The sequence below is a fragment of the Thamnophis sirtalis genome, unplaced genomic scaffold (genome assembly GCF_051295495.1).
Source record: "Thamnophis sirtalis isolate CommonGarterSnake01/CBP01778 unplaced genomic scaffold, rThaSir2_p1.2 scaffold_7, whole genome shotgun sequence".
NCBI classification, from domain to species: domain Eukaryota; kingdom Metazoa; phylum Chordata; class Lepidosauria; order Squamata; family Natricidae; genus Thamnophis; species Thamnophis sirtalis.
Genome location: NW_028261387.1, coordinates 72,234,543 through 72,251,657, shown reverse-complemented (window position 1 = coordinate 72,251,657; position 17,115 = coordinate 72,234,543). Strand labels below are relative to the sequence as shown.

The 17,115-nt window shown below is 37.5% G+C and overlaps 1 protein-coding gene across 2 annotated transcripts in view; it reads right to left on the bottom strand.

The window, feature by feature from the left end:
- Positions 1-1,948: 1,948 nt before the first annotated feature.
- Positions 1,949-17,115, bottom strand: part of SRC (SRC proto-oncogene, non-receptor tyrosine kinase) — a 99,710-nt gene continuing 84,543 nt past the window's right edge. For both annotated transcript variants that reach the window (XM_087720387.1, XM_087720388.1), the window contains 7 exons: positions 15,417-15,566; positions 13,609-13,764; positions 11,465-11,644; positions 9,001-9,077; positions 6,361-6,514; positions 5,367-5,498; positions 1,949-3,895 (listed from right to left, as the gene is read on the bottom strand). In XM_087720387.1, the coding sequence (XP_087576513.1) occupies positions 3,687-3,895; positions 5,367-5,498; positions 6,361-6,514; positions 9,001-9,077; positions 11,465-11,644; positions 13,609-13,764; positions 15,417-15,566 (1,058 nt within the window). In that variant the 3' untranslated portion in view covers positions 1,949-3,686. The remainder of the gene's footprint in view (positions 3,896-5,366; positions 5,499-6,360; positions 6,515-9,000; positions 9,078-11,464; positions 11,645-13,608; positions 13,765-15,416; positions 15,567-17,115) is intronic.

The following is a 17,115-nucleotide window of genomic DNA, read 5'->3' as shown; positions in this document are numbered from 1 at the left end:
ATCAGAGAACATCAAAAACTTAGACATGGAAAAATAAGATCAAGTGATGGCAGGCTGACAATATTTTCTGGCTAATTACAATTGCAACAAACATTCTTCTTTTTTGGGAGGGGGGAGAAACATGCACTTAAGCTGACATCCAAAGTCACCAAGCATCACTCGCTTGGCTGACTCAAGGATTATATACAAAAGAGGACTACCTTACAATTGGTAAGAAATTGTCCCAGTAAGACAAAGCTGGTGCACAGCAAAAGAGGGGTTTTTTTGTACCACACTGGCAACAAAATTGTTGCAACAAAAGGCAGATATGTTTACATATGGCTTGGATTGCTATTAGTCCTTGCATTTAATTATTTGCAGAGATCTTCACTGGACCTAGCTAGACATATCAGTAAAGATTGCTGGACTGGCTTTCTTTGCATTTCTCTCACTTAAAAATTGTACGTGTTGCCAGTTAGGTTTCCAAAGGCTGCCCCAAAGCCACCTCCAATTTAGGGAAAGAGCTGTTTCTTGGACTGTAGGCTTGGGATCTCAGTTGTCAAAGCACTCAATCTAAAGAATGAGATCAGCAGTACAAAATATATGACTCACACATTTTGTGAAGGTCAAAACTACCTGTCCAGTTTAGTGATAACCAATATAAATATTGCTTACACAAAGTTGCTATTCAGGTGGTTCTGCCAGTGTGGACACTAAAGTGTGAATCTAACTATGTCTGCTTCAAAAGAAACTAGAGGGACTTCCATCAATATTTTTTTTTCTATAAATCTAGGTTGTTATGTTATCTTATGTTGTTACAGCATAAGATCATTTTTGAGGAAAAAGTTGGATCGGTTCACATTCCACTGATGAAATTTTTCCTGTTTAAGGTAGTAGTCAACTGGTTTATTTTAAAACGTTTCTTCGGCCTCTGCTTAAGGCCATGGCCTAACCTACAGAAAAGTCATGTAATGTGAATCTAGAATGTACAATTCTGTTTGCCCTACTGTTACTGGGTCTGAACATACCTGCCAGGTCCCAGACAGTGTCTCAGGTAATGTCCTACCAGTTGTTGTTCTTACATCTGTTCCAGGATGCAGATTTCTTAGCTAATATAACAGGCATGGTGTAGCAAGCCAAGTGGAGCTCCATTCATTTTTCTCCTCTTGGTAAATGCCATTGAGCTAAATCACTATGACACTTGGTTTACAAATAGTGACCATGTTCAATTTGCTGCCTATGCTTTTTTTAAAAAAAATAGAATGGAATAGGCCTATAAACAAAGATGTAAGTCAATTTCTACTGTGTATGTACAAATCTAAATGCAAGCTACATCTTGTTACTCGGATGCAAACTGCTGCGAAAATATGTTTGAATATGAAAGTCTTTATGAGGTCAGGGAAAGTTAACAAATTAGCAAAAAAAGAGACTAGTAAAGTGTGAGTACCCACAAGAAAAGAGTCTTATAGCCACAATATAGGTACAATGCAGTTGTGTGTTCTGTAATTTTCCTAACAAGCAGAGGAACATCCAATTGTGTTTATATATATTTGTATGTGTGCGTGTACAGAGATGTATGTTAGTGTTTCAAACCTTCCAACTATTTTCACATTAAATAGAAGAGATTCCACTTATTTTTCCCCAGAGGTTTAAAAAAATTGCTTGTGATGACATACTGGTCCAGACAATTGGTTTGAGCCAGTATGTCAATATCCCTGTATATATACAGGGCCTTCTCAGTACATTTTTTACATTATCAAATTGTCGAGCTACCTACCAAATGACTTTTACCAAGCACCATCATTATATCTTCATACAGAAGCCAAAGATTTGCTAAATCATTTGACCTTTAATAGGATTTTCATTACTGTACTGCCCTATTTTTACGCTTTTAATTTTATTTAAATTGTTGTAGGGTTTTCCCTAAAAGAATGTTTAAAAATTAAAGAATTACCTTACTCTCCAGAAGTAAAAGATTAAGTATTCATTTCTTCACGATCCCTTTGCCAAACTTTACATAGTACATTAGTTTTTAATGTTATTAATTTTTATTGAAAATAAAATAAGAGAACAGGATTTTAGATTTCTTATAGCAGCCTCCCTCAAAGACAATACTATTCATATGTTTTGATCACAATTATCACCATCCACTTCCTGGCAGATGGGGTTTTTAATCCAAAGTAGGTGAAATGCATAGGGTTGGGGAAGGAAGACTAAGAATCACTCTGAAAGGAGCCCATATAGATTTTGCAGTGTGTTTTCTGGATCAGGAGACTGGATTTAAATCCCTGAAATTATATTCCTTAACTGGGAAGACAGTTAAAATGGCTGAACAGGGAAAATGGGTAAGGATAACAGATTTTGCTGAATTATATAGGTTTTCCTAAATTTTGAGTATTTTTACTTCCGTCCTTCCAGTGTATGTTGCTCAATCATAAATCATGGCAAAGAAAATGGATGGCCGTTGAAGCAGTGATTAGACCATGGGTATTATAGTAAACACAACAGGCCATTTCCTGCTGCAGAATTATGCTTCCAAGGCACTGAGGAATCCCAGACTGGGTTAAAATTAAAAGGCAGTGATGTGAGCTGAGTGTGTGCTTAAAGAATTTATAGAATGCTATGTGGAAGACTAATATTTCCTAGGCAGGAGACTGGTATTAACAGCTTAGCAGTTCATTATGGGTAGAGAGAAGAAGGATTTATGATCCTGCCACTTTACTTTTTTATGGGCTGAAGAAACTGATAATCTTCAGCTGTCTATTGAATTAAAGGGCTAGATGGGAAGACAAGCCTCCAGTCCAAGATCTAGCTCACTGTCCTGAACAATTTGGGGATCGTTGTTTGCTTTATGACATTATATGTCCTATATGCTGGGTACAGTTTTCCCAAGAATGTCCTTTAGTTCATTTACAGCCAGAAGGCAAAGAACAACACCTTTTCTAAACAGACCCAATACATCCAGTTCCACCTATTATATGGCTAAGATTGGCAAGTGCACCTCCACGAACAGGACAAGACTGGATAGACAGTGGCACAGAAGGAAATGGTGTTGAAAATAAAAAAAGGAGAGGATTACAAACACACAAAATGTGCAGTGTCCACAATAGAAGCGAGCTACTTTTTTTTTTTCTTGGATTCAGTCAGCCTAGATCCAGATATTTGAGTACAAGTAGGGGAATTGTGCTGGTTTTGTCCATAAAGAAGAACAAAAGCCACGAGAGTCTGAAAGGCATACTTCCTTAGCATCCGCATTCAATCAGAAACGACTCAAGTGCTTTGACGCAGAACGGTCCTGCATCAAATGCAGGATTGTCCTGATTGCAATTCCTTCTAAGCATAGTCAGGAGTGGTTTTGATGGAGGACACAGTCCTGAAAATAAGTGACCTTCAGGAGTAGGATCTTGGCTCTTGATTTTTTTTTTCTTGCAGAAAGTTTTGGTGTTCCAGAAACTCCTCTGCTGTACTACAACCAACTTCATATTGAAATGAGACTTCGTTCACTCACCATCCATCAAGGCTTTTGTTAACCACAAACAAAGTAAATTGGTGCAATCCTTAAAAAAAAGGGCAAATTGCCAGAATGATGAAAACACCCTGGCTAATACTCCAGCAGGAATTCTAGTATGACTCAAAAGTTCCTCTCTAGAGCACATTTGCCATTGGAGCAGCATAAAATCTTCTGGCAACTGGTCCAGTCCTCAGACCTATAGATTTTCTCCTGGCTGATACTGGGGTTCTGTGGATGTGAAGTAATCCTCCAGGAAAGCTTGGAGGTATTCAAAGGTTGGCCTTTCTTCGGGATCCTTTCTCCAGCACTGGCACATCAGATCGTGGAGAGATTCTGGGCATTCTGGTGGACAGGGCATCCGATAGCCTCGCTCCACTTGATCTAGGACTTCCCGATTCACCATGCCTTTGACACAAGAGAAGGGGAAAGAAAGAGACAAAAGAAGAAGAAAGAGAAAAAGAGAGAGAGATTCTTAATATAATTGGTACGGAAATGAAAATACTTGCAAATTGTACCTTATTTCACAATTTTGTTCTTTTTTATTTTGTTGGAATCAAATAGTATACCCGTGTTTCCCTGAAAATAAGCCCCCGTCTTATATTTTTTTTGCCACTAAAAAAGGCATCAGATCTTATTTTCAAGGGGGGGGGGGATTTCATCCACTGGCTCACCTCACTGGCACGTGGCACTTCCAACCTCTTTTTTGCTATCTGAGGCCTTCAGGAACTTCTTCATCTGGTAAGGCCAGCAAGGCTTTCCTGAAGGTCTCTGTAGCCAATAACAGAGCTCTGGATCAATCTGGAGCTCTGTTATTGGCTACAGAGGCCTTCAGGAAACCAAGCTGGCTGCAGAAGAAATGGGCAGAGGTGTGCGAGGCCTGGATGCAACTATCCAAAAGTAAGTAGTACGGCAGCTCCACCCCCCCTCCCATCCCCATCCTAGCTTAATTTTTACCTGTGCACCCTGGAGTGGGTGAGATCTTAAGGTAAAGGTAAAGATTCCCATCACACATATGTGCTAGTTGTCCCCTACTCTAGGGGGTGGTGGTCATCTCAGTTTCAAAACCAAAGAGCCAGCGCTGTTCTAAAATGTCTCCATAGTCATGGGGCTGGCATGACTAAATGCCAAAGGCGCACGGATCACTGTTACCTTTCCATCAAAGGTAGTTCCTATTTTTTCTACTTGCATTTTTACATGCTTTCGAACTGCTAGGTTGGCAGAAGCTGGAACAAGTAACGGGAGCTTACTTGGTTAATCGGCACTAGGGATTCAAATCTCCAAACTGCCAATCTTTTGATCAACAAGCTCAGTGTCTTAGCCACTGAGCCACCATGTCCTTAATTTTTACATGTGCACCCTGGAGGGTGTGGGTTCTTAATTATGGATTATTTTGGGGTGGGTGGGTAGGGCTTATATTAGGCACACGTGTAAAAGTCAAGCTAGGACTTACTTTCTGAGTAGGTTGTATTTTGGGGGAAACATGGTACTCTCCAATTAAAACATACAGGGGCATTAGTCCGATTGGCACACTATGTCTATTGTATGCTATCGGACAAAAGTTTTGGCTTGGTCATAACCCATCCAAAGGTTGGGTTGAGAGGGTGAAGAATTGGAGAGATGAAGTTTAGTTGCCATTGCCTGTATTTACATGGCGGTCTTCATCAGTTACAGTTAGTAGGGCCTGCCTTTCAAGGGGAAAGAAATGTAGTGTCAGCCACACTCTAGCCTCCTCTTTCATGAATTATCTGGTTTTCTTCATATTGTATTCCTTCATTAGATTTTTTTATCCCACAGGAACTGATGGCAGATGGAAAGAACTCCCTACAGAAGCGTTTGAAGCTCTTGGCACCTATATCAAAACTGAACACATACTTACCGGGATATGGTACTCGACCTTTGGTGGCAAGTTCTGTCAAGAGTATTCCAAAGGACCAAACATCTGACTTGATAGTGAACCGACCATACAGAGCAGCTTCTGGAGCAGTCCATTTGATGGGGAATTTAGCACCTAAGCCGGAAACAGAAATGTAAATAAAAAATATAAAGGCTGAAAACTCTCATTTGGGTTTCTTCTCTAGGGATCACAAGAAGAGAAGACAAATGGAGGTGAATTACATTCACATGTGCTGTCATGTCTACTAACTACTTTTTATCATTCATCCACTGTAAGCAACATCATAGTAATTTAAAACATACCTAATTACCACATTTTTAGACTATAAGATGCACCAGAGTACAAGACGCAACAAGATTTTGAAGAGGTAACTTTTTTTTAAAAAAAGTTTTGCATTCTGCAGACCTCCCAAACCCTCTGCACACCTCATTTTTTTTGTGAAAAATGGGGGCATGCAGAGAGTTTGAGAGGCCTGCAAACTGCTCCTGGGGCTGGGTGGGCAAAAAAGGCCAGTTTTTCACAAAAATGGGCCCCTTTTTTGCCAAAAAAGGGCATGCATAGCCTTTAGGTGGCTTGTAGAGTGCTTCTGGGGTCTGGGGGGGAGGGCAAAAAAGAGCAAAAAACAGCTCATTTTTCACTTGATTTTGCCCTCCCCAACCCCCAGGAGCACTCTGAAAGCCTCCTAAAGGCTATGCATGGCCATTTTTGTGAAGAGGGCAGGGTTTCAGGAGGCCAAAAATGCTGTATTCAGTGTATAAGTGCACCCAGATTTTCACCCTCTTTTTTTGGGGGGGGGAAGGTGGGTCTTATACTCTGAAAAATATGGTATATATCTTGCTGGCAAATGAACCTCTTACTAGTATCTGCTGAGCGAGAGGATGCCTACATCCTACTGATACTACCTTCTTCCCCTCTGAAGCAGCAATTATTTAGGAGATGGCATTTTTTACCTAAACAGGCTAAAGAGGGACCATACCTTGTCTTGCTGTATATTCATTGTCCTCAATCAGTCGTGCCAGTCCAAAGTCAGCTACTTTGCATACCAGGTTCTCCCCCACAAGGATGTTGGCAGCTCGGAGATCTCTGTGAACGTAGTTCATCCTCTCCACGTAGGCCATGCCAGAGGCAATCTAACATCATTCCAAAGGCAAATTAAAGTCTGAGGTAGTTTGACAATAATTTTGTTTTGCAGATTTTACTCCTTGAAACGTTAGTCAAATCGACATGCCTTATTCACTTCGTATCAAGGGAAATTCTGGGTTACAGTCATTTGTGTAGCAAAGTCTTTATGATCGTGATCTTAAAATATCAGCATAGCCTACAGACTATATAATAGTTAATGATGAGGCTGACTACCATTTTTAAAGAAAATTACTGAGGCCTCCAACTAAATCGCTTACTTGAAAGCACTCAGAATTTCACGAGTGTTTGCAGAAGGTACTCGTCTACAGTAAGTCAGTTAAAATTATGTAACTACATTTGCACAACAAATAAAGCTTCCTTAATGTTAATGCTTCTTTGTGATTTGGCCTGATGCACAATTTGCTTAATTTGTAATTCAATATATTTTGCAAAAATTTTAGAAAGTGGATTAATTCAATAAGCAGGTTATGTTTTTTATGTTACAGACAATATATTTTTCCATAGCATGATTTACTTCAAATTACAAGAAGAAGAATCTTATGATGTGAATGCATTTATTAAAATGGCTACATTTCATTTTATATAAATAAATCATAGATAAGATGCAATCAATTCAAACTTGACAAAACAACAACAAATCCAGTGCATTAAAAGTCCTCAAGTACAGAGGAAAGAGTAGAGAATACTTATAAAACAACAATGAAATTTGAGGACCGAGTTCAAAAAATTACAGATACATATGAAAGTGATAAGAAAATTGTTGACATTGACAGCAAATCGAGTGTGGAGAGAAATGATAAGAGCGGAATACGGAAAGGAGAGATCAATGAACTGGAACTCTATCACAGATGTCAAAACATAGATGAAGATAGGGGAGAAAATTTGGCAGAGACAATGAGAGTAATTTTGGCAGCAGCACCAGTGATAACAAAAGTCAAGCAGATAAAAAGAACAGATGGAGGGGTTCAAATTTTTTAAAGATATCCAATGAACAAAAAGTTGTCAAGAGAAGGCCACATAAAACTTATCAAAAAATACTTAGAATAAAGATTCTATAAATGGCAAGAGATATTGGACTGCACTATTTCTGGAAGGATACAGGATGGTGAAATGAAATGTCACAATATAATTTAGTTAAATGTAGTTAAACTTTGAGTATTATGTATAAGATAAAGTAATAATAGCTATAGTCAAATAAATGATCAATAATGATAATAAAGCATTTATATATACTAGATTGATAATATGAAATTTTATAAAAACTATAAGTGTGGATGATGGAGATGGAGATGATGTTGAAAAGCCTTTTTATAAAAGATAAACAATTCTGTACAGAAGAGAATATAAAGATGCAATATCATTAGATGATTTAAGGATGATGTAATGAATTGCCATAATATAAATTTACTTCAAATTTAATATGCCTCATATAAAAAGGATGTAATAATAGCTATGCTTAATGGAAGTTTAACAATTATAATAATTTGTATAAATGTATATTAGATTGATGATACTAGTAATGGAAAAGACATTGAATTGAAAATTATTAGAGAATGTTAATATTAAAATAATAGAATGATTTAGAATAGGATAGGAAAAAAATTCTTTATTATTAGATATATTGAAGATGATATAATGAATCATCATAATATAAATGGATACATATTTAGAATACTTTGTTTAAAAAGGTGAAACAATAGTGATAATTAAACAAATGAAGTACAATAATAATGTATACAAAGATATTTGATTGACAATAAGTGATTTTTGGTAAAGCTCAAGTGATGACTATGAACGGATGGAGAAAGATTTTATAACCAATTGACAAACTGTATGTAGTTGAAGACATTTTTTATGTTATACATTTTGTGTGCTTATGTTTGTCTGAAAATAAAAATTTTATTTAAAAAAAAGTCCTATCCTGAGATCCAAAAGTTTGAGGAAACAATAATTTTTCCTTGATACACCAGCTGATGCTGTTCTAACTGGTTGTTGTGGTTATGGTGTTTGAACAGAAAAGCTTCAGTCTCTGTCTTTCTCCTCACATAATCCTTTGCAATGAAATAGACAGCAAACAAATAAATAAAACTAATGTATTGCTTCTCATGGTGGGAGACAAATAAAAACACTTGCTAATGGTAGATCTGAATGTTCAGGCAGCTGTCCACAAGGGGTGTCCCAAATATGGTGACTGCAAAAAGAGCACAGGAAGCAGTAGATTCCTTTCTATACCAGTTCAGAATCTACCTCCCAAATGCTGAGTTGTGATATAGATGTGAGAAAGATGCACTAAGTCAGGGCTATCAGACTCCCGGCCTACGGGCTGGATGCGTCATGTGCTGGCCACACCCACGCCTGGTTTAGCAAAGGAGGGGAGGAAAGCCTCAATATATCATGTGATGCCTCTGTGATGATGTGAATTTGACACCCCTGCACTGTTATCTGTAGCCTATGCAAAGCTTTTTACACTCACCTGTGCAGCCATGTCCACCAGCTGGGGCAGTCTCAGATACTTGCCCATCTCTCCCTTCAAAAAATCCAGGAGGCTCCCTACAATGTAACAGACAGTTGTCAGGAATTCACATAGGGGAAAGCCTAAATCCTATCATTATTATCACTTAGCCACACATGTAAATGGGGGTGTAATTTTCTATTCCTTGAGTTTTATTATGACACGTTAAGCAAGAACTGAATTGTGAACTGCCTACGTGCCAAGGAATCACACTTCAGTGCTTGCTAAACAGTATATGAATTCATTCAGTCCCAAATTACAATGCCATATCTTTAGTTGCGTAAATGCATTTTTAGCAGTCAACCTTGTGTTTCACATGCTATTGTATTCAGTAACACAGAAATTATATTATTTTATAATATATATATATACACACACACACACACACACACATCTTAGAAGTTCTAGCTAGGAATGTACATAAAGAGGAACAGATAAAGGGACTAGAAATCAAAAAGGAATAATTTAAGTTACAGACTTTTGCGGACGATCTAGTTTTCATGTTAAAGGATCCTATAAAGTCTGGTAAGAAACTTATTGAGGAATTGAGAGAGTATGGGAAAGTAGCAGGTTTAAAGATAAATATGAGAAAGACTAAAATGCTGGTTAAAAATATGACATCCAAATCGAAAGAGGAGTTAATGAAGAAATTGGGTATCCAAACTGTCAAAAAAGTCAAATATCTAGGTATACATTTACCTGCAAGGTGTGTGTCCATCAAAGAAGATAACTATACTAATTTGATCAATAAAAATAAGAAAGACTTAGAAAGGTGGAAAAACCTACAAAAAACCTACAATTGTCCCTGATGGGTAGGATCGCAGTCATAAAAATGAATGTATTACCAAAATTTCTTTTCCTATTTTAGAATATTCCAATTAAATTAGAAAAAGGTTTTTTAAAGGATTTGAATCAATTGGTTTCGAAATTTATTTGGCAGGGAAATAACCCAAGCATAAGCCTCAAAGCTATGCAAGACATTAAGGAAAAAGGAGGATTTGGCGAACCAGATTGGGAACTTTTTTATACTGCAGCCATTCTAACATGGTTAAAAGAATGCATAACATTGAGAAATAAAAGATTATTCAAATTGGAAGGTCATGACCTCCAAGTAGGATGGCATGCCTTCCTTTGGTATGAAAAAGGATCTGCAAACAAATATTTCAATAAACACTACATCAGACAGTCCCTGTTATTAATATGGAACAAAATTAAACATAACCACTATACCAAAACACCCATTTGGCTATCTACAATGGAAGCCTACATACACCCAAATTTAAATAATATGGAAAATATAGTTACATATAAAAAGTTATTGAACAGACAGGGGGAGATCAAAACTAGATTAGAATTGGCATCACAAGGAGTACAAGTAGAATGGTGGCCCTACTTACAGATACAATCAAGGTTTGCACAGGATAGGAAGAAGGAAGGCATTTCCAAAGATTACACAATATTAGATAAACTTTTGATACAGACAGAAAACAGGCTGATCAAAGTGTTGTACATATTATTTGTTGGAATATAAGCTAGAGGAGGAACAGGTCAAAGAAACTATGGTAGCTGGGTGAAAGATTTCGGTTATAATGTGAAATTGGCTAAATGGGAAAAACTTTGGATACTTAATCAGAAACTAACAATGGCTACGGCGTATAAAGAAAATCTTTATAAGATGTTCTACAGATGGCATCTCCCCCTAGCACGGCTCTCCAAAATGTTTAAAAATCTGGCCCCAAATTTTTGGAAGTGTAAAAAAACACCAGGCACTTTTATCATATGTGGTAGACGTGCAATGAGGCAAAAAATATTGGAAAATGATTCAACCATGGTTAGAACAAATGGTGGGAGACCAATTCTTGTTTAAACCAGAAATTTTTCTCCTAGGTATAATACCGGAGAGGTTTAAGAAAGATACACTTTAACTAATTATACATGTACTAACTGCAGCACGCATAACTTATGCACAATATTGGAAAAAAAGAAAATACACCATCAGAGCTAGATATAATCAGAAAAGTGTTGGCCTGTGCAGAAGCAGATAGGCTCACTCTTGAACTTAAATATTTTGAAGTAACATTTTATGATTAGTATAAGACAAGGTGACAAGACTGGAACAAACTATATATATTGTGATTGGACAAAAGGATAGACATTAAGTACGATAGGTATTAAGTACGCTAATAGTTAATGGTTGACACTAGCTGTATATAATGTGAATGTATGGTCACTTCGACTTCGTGGTACTGCACTGTTTTAAATGTAAAAATAATAAAAATATATTTAAAAAAAGAAATTATAAATATAGCTAGGAGAAGGTATATTTTCCTTCCAGTTTCAGATTTCTGCCTATTTCAGTTTAAAGGAGAAGAAAGCATATAGAGAAAGAGAAAGCATGAATAATAGCAAATGTAATAACAGCAACCTTTGCACATATACTCTGTTACGATGTAAATTGGCTCTTCTGAAACCACAGCATACAACTGCACCAGCTTTTCATGGCGCAGTTTCTTCATAACCTGAGCCTCCTGTAGAAATGCTTCTGGAGACATTGTCCCAGGTTTTAGAGTCTTGATTGCTACCCTGGTGGTACCATTCCAGGTCCCTGGAGAAGAAACAGAATTAGTTTTCTCAACAAGAAGCATGGCTTGTACGAGCCTAGATTGTAAGGTACCAATTTCTTCAGCTATTAAAACATGTAAGCCACCAGATTTGGAGTATGTTGATACTACAGTCACTGTTATATACAGTTATATACAAAAGAGCCATGGTGGTGCAGTGGTTAGAATGCAGTACTGCAGGCTAACTCCACTGCTCATTCCGGGAGTTCGATTCTGAGTAGTTCAAGGTTGACTCAGCTTTCTGTCCTTCTGAGGTCAGTAAAATGAGGATCCAGATTGTTGAGGACAATATGCTGACTCTGTAAACCGCTTAGAGAGGGTTGTAAAGCACTATGAAGCAGTATATAAGTCTAAGAGCTATTGCCATTGTATATCCAAGTATATGGTATGTACTGTACATACTGAATACAGCAGAGTACAATTACTGTCAAAAACAATAATCCTTGTGAATTTGATGCACACATTTCACTTCCAAAACGTCCATGCTTCCTCTTATAAATCCCCAATTTCAGAAAGAACTAGTCAAAATATAACAGTCAGAAGTGAATGTCAAACTAATGTTAAACTTTGTACCCCTCTCCTAAGAAGTTGGAACTGCAGGTAGAGTTCTAATTCCACATACAGTTCTGTAATAAAAATGGAAATGCAAAAACAGTTTTCAAGCTTGGTATCAAACAGGCTCAACCCTCTTTAATTAAAATGATTAAGAGATCCTCTTGGATCTGTTTCCTCAGAAATCTTATACTCCGGCTCTTAAGGTAACAGAATGCTCAGCTCATCCATACTGAACCAACTTATAACTTGATTTTCTGTATCTTGTCTGACAACATTCATAATATTAATACCCTATGCAAATTGAAAGGTATTAGTATTTAGTAGATGGCCAATATCTATTTGAGATGTGGAGTTTGGTCCCACTATCCTTGTCATTATCTTCATTTCCATTGATTTCAATGAGTCTGCTCAAAGGATTACATTTGGAAACTTCCCACAATCTTTTATATTTGATATTTATGTGTTTGAATACTCTTATTTGTTCATTGGTTTATTGATTTAGAGGCCACCTCAGTCACTGAAGTAACTCTAAGCACCTTACATGTTTGGATTAAAATAGCCATTGAATAATGAAATAGTAAACAGCAGTAATGCATGGTTAGTACAAGATCCCACATTCTTTTGGTGCAGGTCCACCAGCTGATATCATATTACTAAAGCAGCTGTTATAACTGACCTTACACCTTTTGCTATAGCAAGTCATAAAACAATGCAGCTGATTCCTTAGCAACTCAACAATCACTTCTGAAGTCATAGGACAGCCAAAAGTGAAAAGTTTGTTCTAAGTGCTTTTCCATGACTGAAATTGTCTTCCACTGGGGACCTGTACACTGCATGAGTCAAAAAGAGGCCCGTGAAAATACTTACAGACCCTTTGCATCCTGTAGATAAATTGTTTCAACTCCTACCCTCAAAACGACGCTATAGAACACTGCACACCAAGACAACTAGACACAAGAACAGTTTTTTCCCCCTAAATGCCATCATTTTGCTAAACAAATAATTCCCTCACCACTATCAAACTATTCACTAAGGCTGCATTACTATTACTATTAGTCTTCTCATTGTTCCTATCACCCATATCCTCCCACTTATGACTACAGGACTGTAACTTTGTTGTTTGTATCCTTACGATTTATATTGATATTGTTTCCAGATTGCTTATTTGTACCCTATGACTGTCATTAAGTGCTGTACCTTATGATTCTTGACAATGTATCTTATCTTTTATGTACACTGAGAGCATATGCACCAAAGACAAATTCCTTGTGTGTCTAATCACACTTGGCCAATAAAGAATTCTATTCTATTCTATTCATCTATTCAAAATACATTTTCAGAAATGTATCGTTCATCAGATAAAATGAGCATATCTGTTCTTGGAAATTCTTACCCATCCAGACTTCTCCAAAGCAGCCTTGTCCAAGTTTGACCTCTAGCCGCAAAGATTCCCGGGGGATTTCCCAAGCATCTTTTGCCAAGCCCTGTGTTTGAGGCTTGCTGGTTGGGCAAACATTGGTAAGACGGTGGCACAAACCATCTGCATGTTCTATGAAAGAATGAAATAAGTTGCAGAACAAAAGAACACCTATGAGGATCCAGATTGTTGGGGGCAATATGCTAACATTGTAAATTGCTTAGAGAGAGCGGTAAAGCACTATGTAACAATACATAACTCTAAGTACTATTGCAAATAAGTCCCAGTTCAGAGCAGTTTAGGTACCTCTGAATGTCCTCTAGAGCAAGGGTGTCAAACTCAATTTCATTCAGAGCCACTTAATTTGTGGGTTGTGTTTGACCTTGTGGAGCCAGGGTGGGCATGACCAGCTCAATGTCACTCATATTGGGGACACCTATGGTGGCCAATTATTAAGGCATGACTTCCCTCAGACCCTCCCTCATTCTCATTATAATCTCCTTCCTTCCTGCCTGCCTGCCTTGCCTCTTCATTCTCCTTTCTTCTTCCTTCCCCTCTTTCCTTATTTTTCCTTCCTTGCTCTCTTCCCACCTTCCCTTCTTTTTCTGTCTTGCCTCTTTCCATTTTTCCATTCCTGTCCCTTCTTGTATGCTCAAATGCAAAAGAGGAAACATTTGTCCTTTTGTTTTTAGTTTGTTTTGCTAGCCCTCTGCAAGTGAAAACGGAGCTCAGGAAGGCCATGGGCGCTCCTCCCAAGCTCCATTTCCACCAGTAGAGGCACTGCGGGCTGGTTGTTTACTGCTTCCAGGGTGGCTCGGTGGTCGAGAGCTAAGCACTCTGCAGGCCGGATCCGACCTGTGGGCTTTGAGTTTGATACCCATCCTACAGGTGCTCCTCATTGTATCTTGTCTTTTTATGTACACTGAGAGGATATGCACCAAAGACAAATTTCTTGTGTGTCCAATCACACTTGGCCAATGAAGAATTCTATTCTATTCCATTCCATTCCATTCTTTTAGTAACCACACTTGGAGCCAACAACTTGGCCATTAAATGAAGCGGTTGTGAAACATCAAAAATGTATTATCTTTCTTCAATTTTCCTTTGCTTTATTGACTGCAGATTGGTTACTTTTCGATTACTGTTTTAACTGTAAATAGTCTCTAAAGGAGGACTATTTATATGTTGGTTTAGACATTACTCTCCTTGCAAACACTATAACTAATTCTTTCTTGCCTTCTCCTGATTTTTGCTCACATACTGGTTGCTGATCTTAATGCATATCGTTTGTTGTTTAGTTGTGTGGGGTCTATTGTAGTGATTGTGAATGTTTGGAATTAAGTGCAAGAGTGATTTTTATTCTTGTTTGGATTTATGAATAAACCAGACTTATGAACAGTATCTTGGAACATAGTCTGTTCGTCAGTAGAGGAATGTCTATACATTGAATATATACTATTCAGTGTGTCACTGTATTAGTCACAAAATGTATACTTTATTTTATTTTCAAGAGCAATGAACAGAAATCTCATATCGCTTGCAGCGACATTTCAAAGGTAAAAAGGCAATGTACTGTCAAACATTAGAACAGTTAAATTTGGATTCAATGATGCAATCTTTCATTGTTCATTTCACATTTAATATTTTACAACTTGATATAATCAAGTAATCACGTCTTTCAAATATAGTCCAAATATATTCACTCTTTTCCTTATTCTGGGGTATCTCAGACAGAGATCTCCAAAGTGGACACAACCCTCATTAGAAGCTGAAATGACACTTACTGGAATAATAAGCCACTAATTGCTGAAGGCTGCTGAACTGTGTACGGGATGTGATATAAAAGCCACCATTGTCCAGTTTGCGAATTTTGTAGTGCTTCACATTGAGGCCCTTGGCATTGTCAAAATCTGAGACAGAGAGGCAGTAGGCACCTGTAAAGAAAAAGTGAGCTCTATTTAAGGCTATGATCTTAAAGATAATTTCAATCAATATTTATCAAGACTGATTAATGCAAGATGACAAGGCTATATTTTGTGTCTAAGTATGTGTGCATCTTCCTTCTCTCCTTCTCAAAAAAATTATCAATCCTAGAAAAAAACCCATCAATCTCCAAATAACTAAACATTTCACATCAAAGCATACATGAAATCCGGTCATATGATATGTATGTATGTATGCATGCATGCATGCATGTATTCCTCTTATAAAATGCAAGCTGCTGATTCCATTTCACAGTGGCATTTCAGAATAGGGAAAATACTGAATGCATACATAAGCAAATCTGTCAAAGCAGAATGTCTTGATCCCAGTTATATAAAAGCAGATACTAAGGCTACAGTCACCATATCAGCTTCACAGCAGGATTAAGATCTGGGGAAGGGGAATGCAGAAGTCACAACTTTGAAGAAAGCAACCGAGCCATCCAGGCTGATCTAATTATGGCCTGCAGATGAATCCGTCTTCATTCTGATCCTGTCAAACCTCAGCAGCTAATTTGTATGGGGCTAACACAGAAGGCCTTGATGGCAGGTCTTTGCTACAACACTTAAGCGGAAGAAATCTATAGGGAAAACCACTTTCTTCTCCGCTGTTGGTTCAGTGCTCCAATTAAATGGAAAAAGTACTGCTCTATTAATATGACTGTGGTATCAGTTTTAGGATATTATACAAAATTCAAGATTCCAAAATGTTTTAAAAACATATACAGTTCTGAATTAGATCCTTGTTTCCTCTACGACTTGTACCTTGATCTCAAAATCTGTCTATGGGCAAAACTTTGACCACAATTAATAATACAATCCAAATGGTTGACACCAACATGCTTAGAAACTCTTGTAAAAGTCTCAAAGATTATTAGGAAAATGTATTTCTAACATTGCTATTTAGCATTTATGAAGAATTTTGTTGCTGTTGTTAGTTGGGAAGTCATGTCTGATCCATCACGACCCCATGGACAACGTTCCTCCAGGCCTTTCTGTCCTTTCCCATCCTCTGGAGTCCATTTAAGCTCATGCCTACTATTTTGGTGACTCCATCCAGCCACTTCCTTCTCTGTGGTCCCATTCTTCTTTTGCCCTCAATCTTTCCCAGCATTAGGCTCTTCTCCAGTGAGTCCTTCCTTCTCATTAGGTGGCCAAAGTATTTTTTTAAATAGCCTATATCACCTCATGGGTGATATGGTCCTCATCCTCATGGTCTGTGATCTCTTTTAGGAATGGACGTTTAATCTTATTATTTTGGACAATTTTCATTGGCAATTTGACTAACAAAATTGGATTGAAACCAGACTAAGTTAGACATGTTTTATTTTTTTCTAGGAGACAAATCACTGATGGATAACTTTGAGTCCTATGACTAGCTTGTTTGGACCAATTCACTGAAAATGAATAATGACAGGCAAAGGAATGGCCTGAAAGCACTATGTTGAATGTTGTATGACCTCTTGTGCCAAGTCAACATCAGCTACAAACAATACTTGAT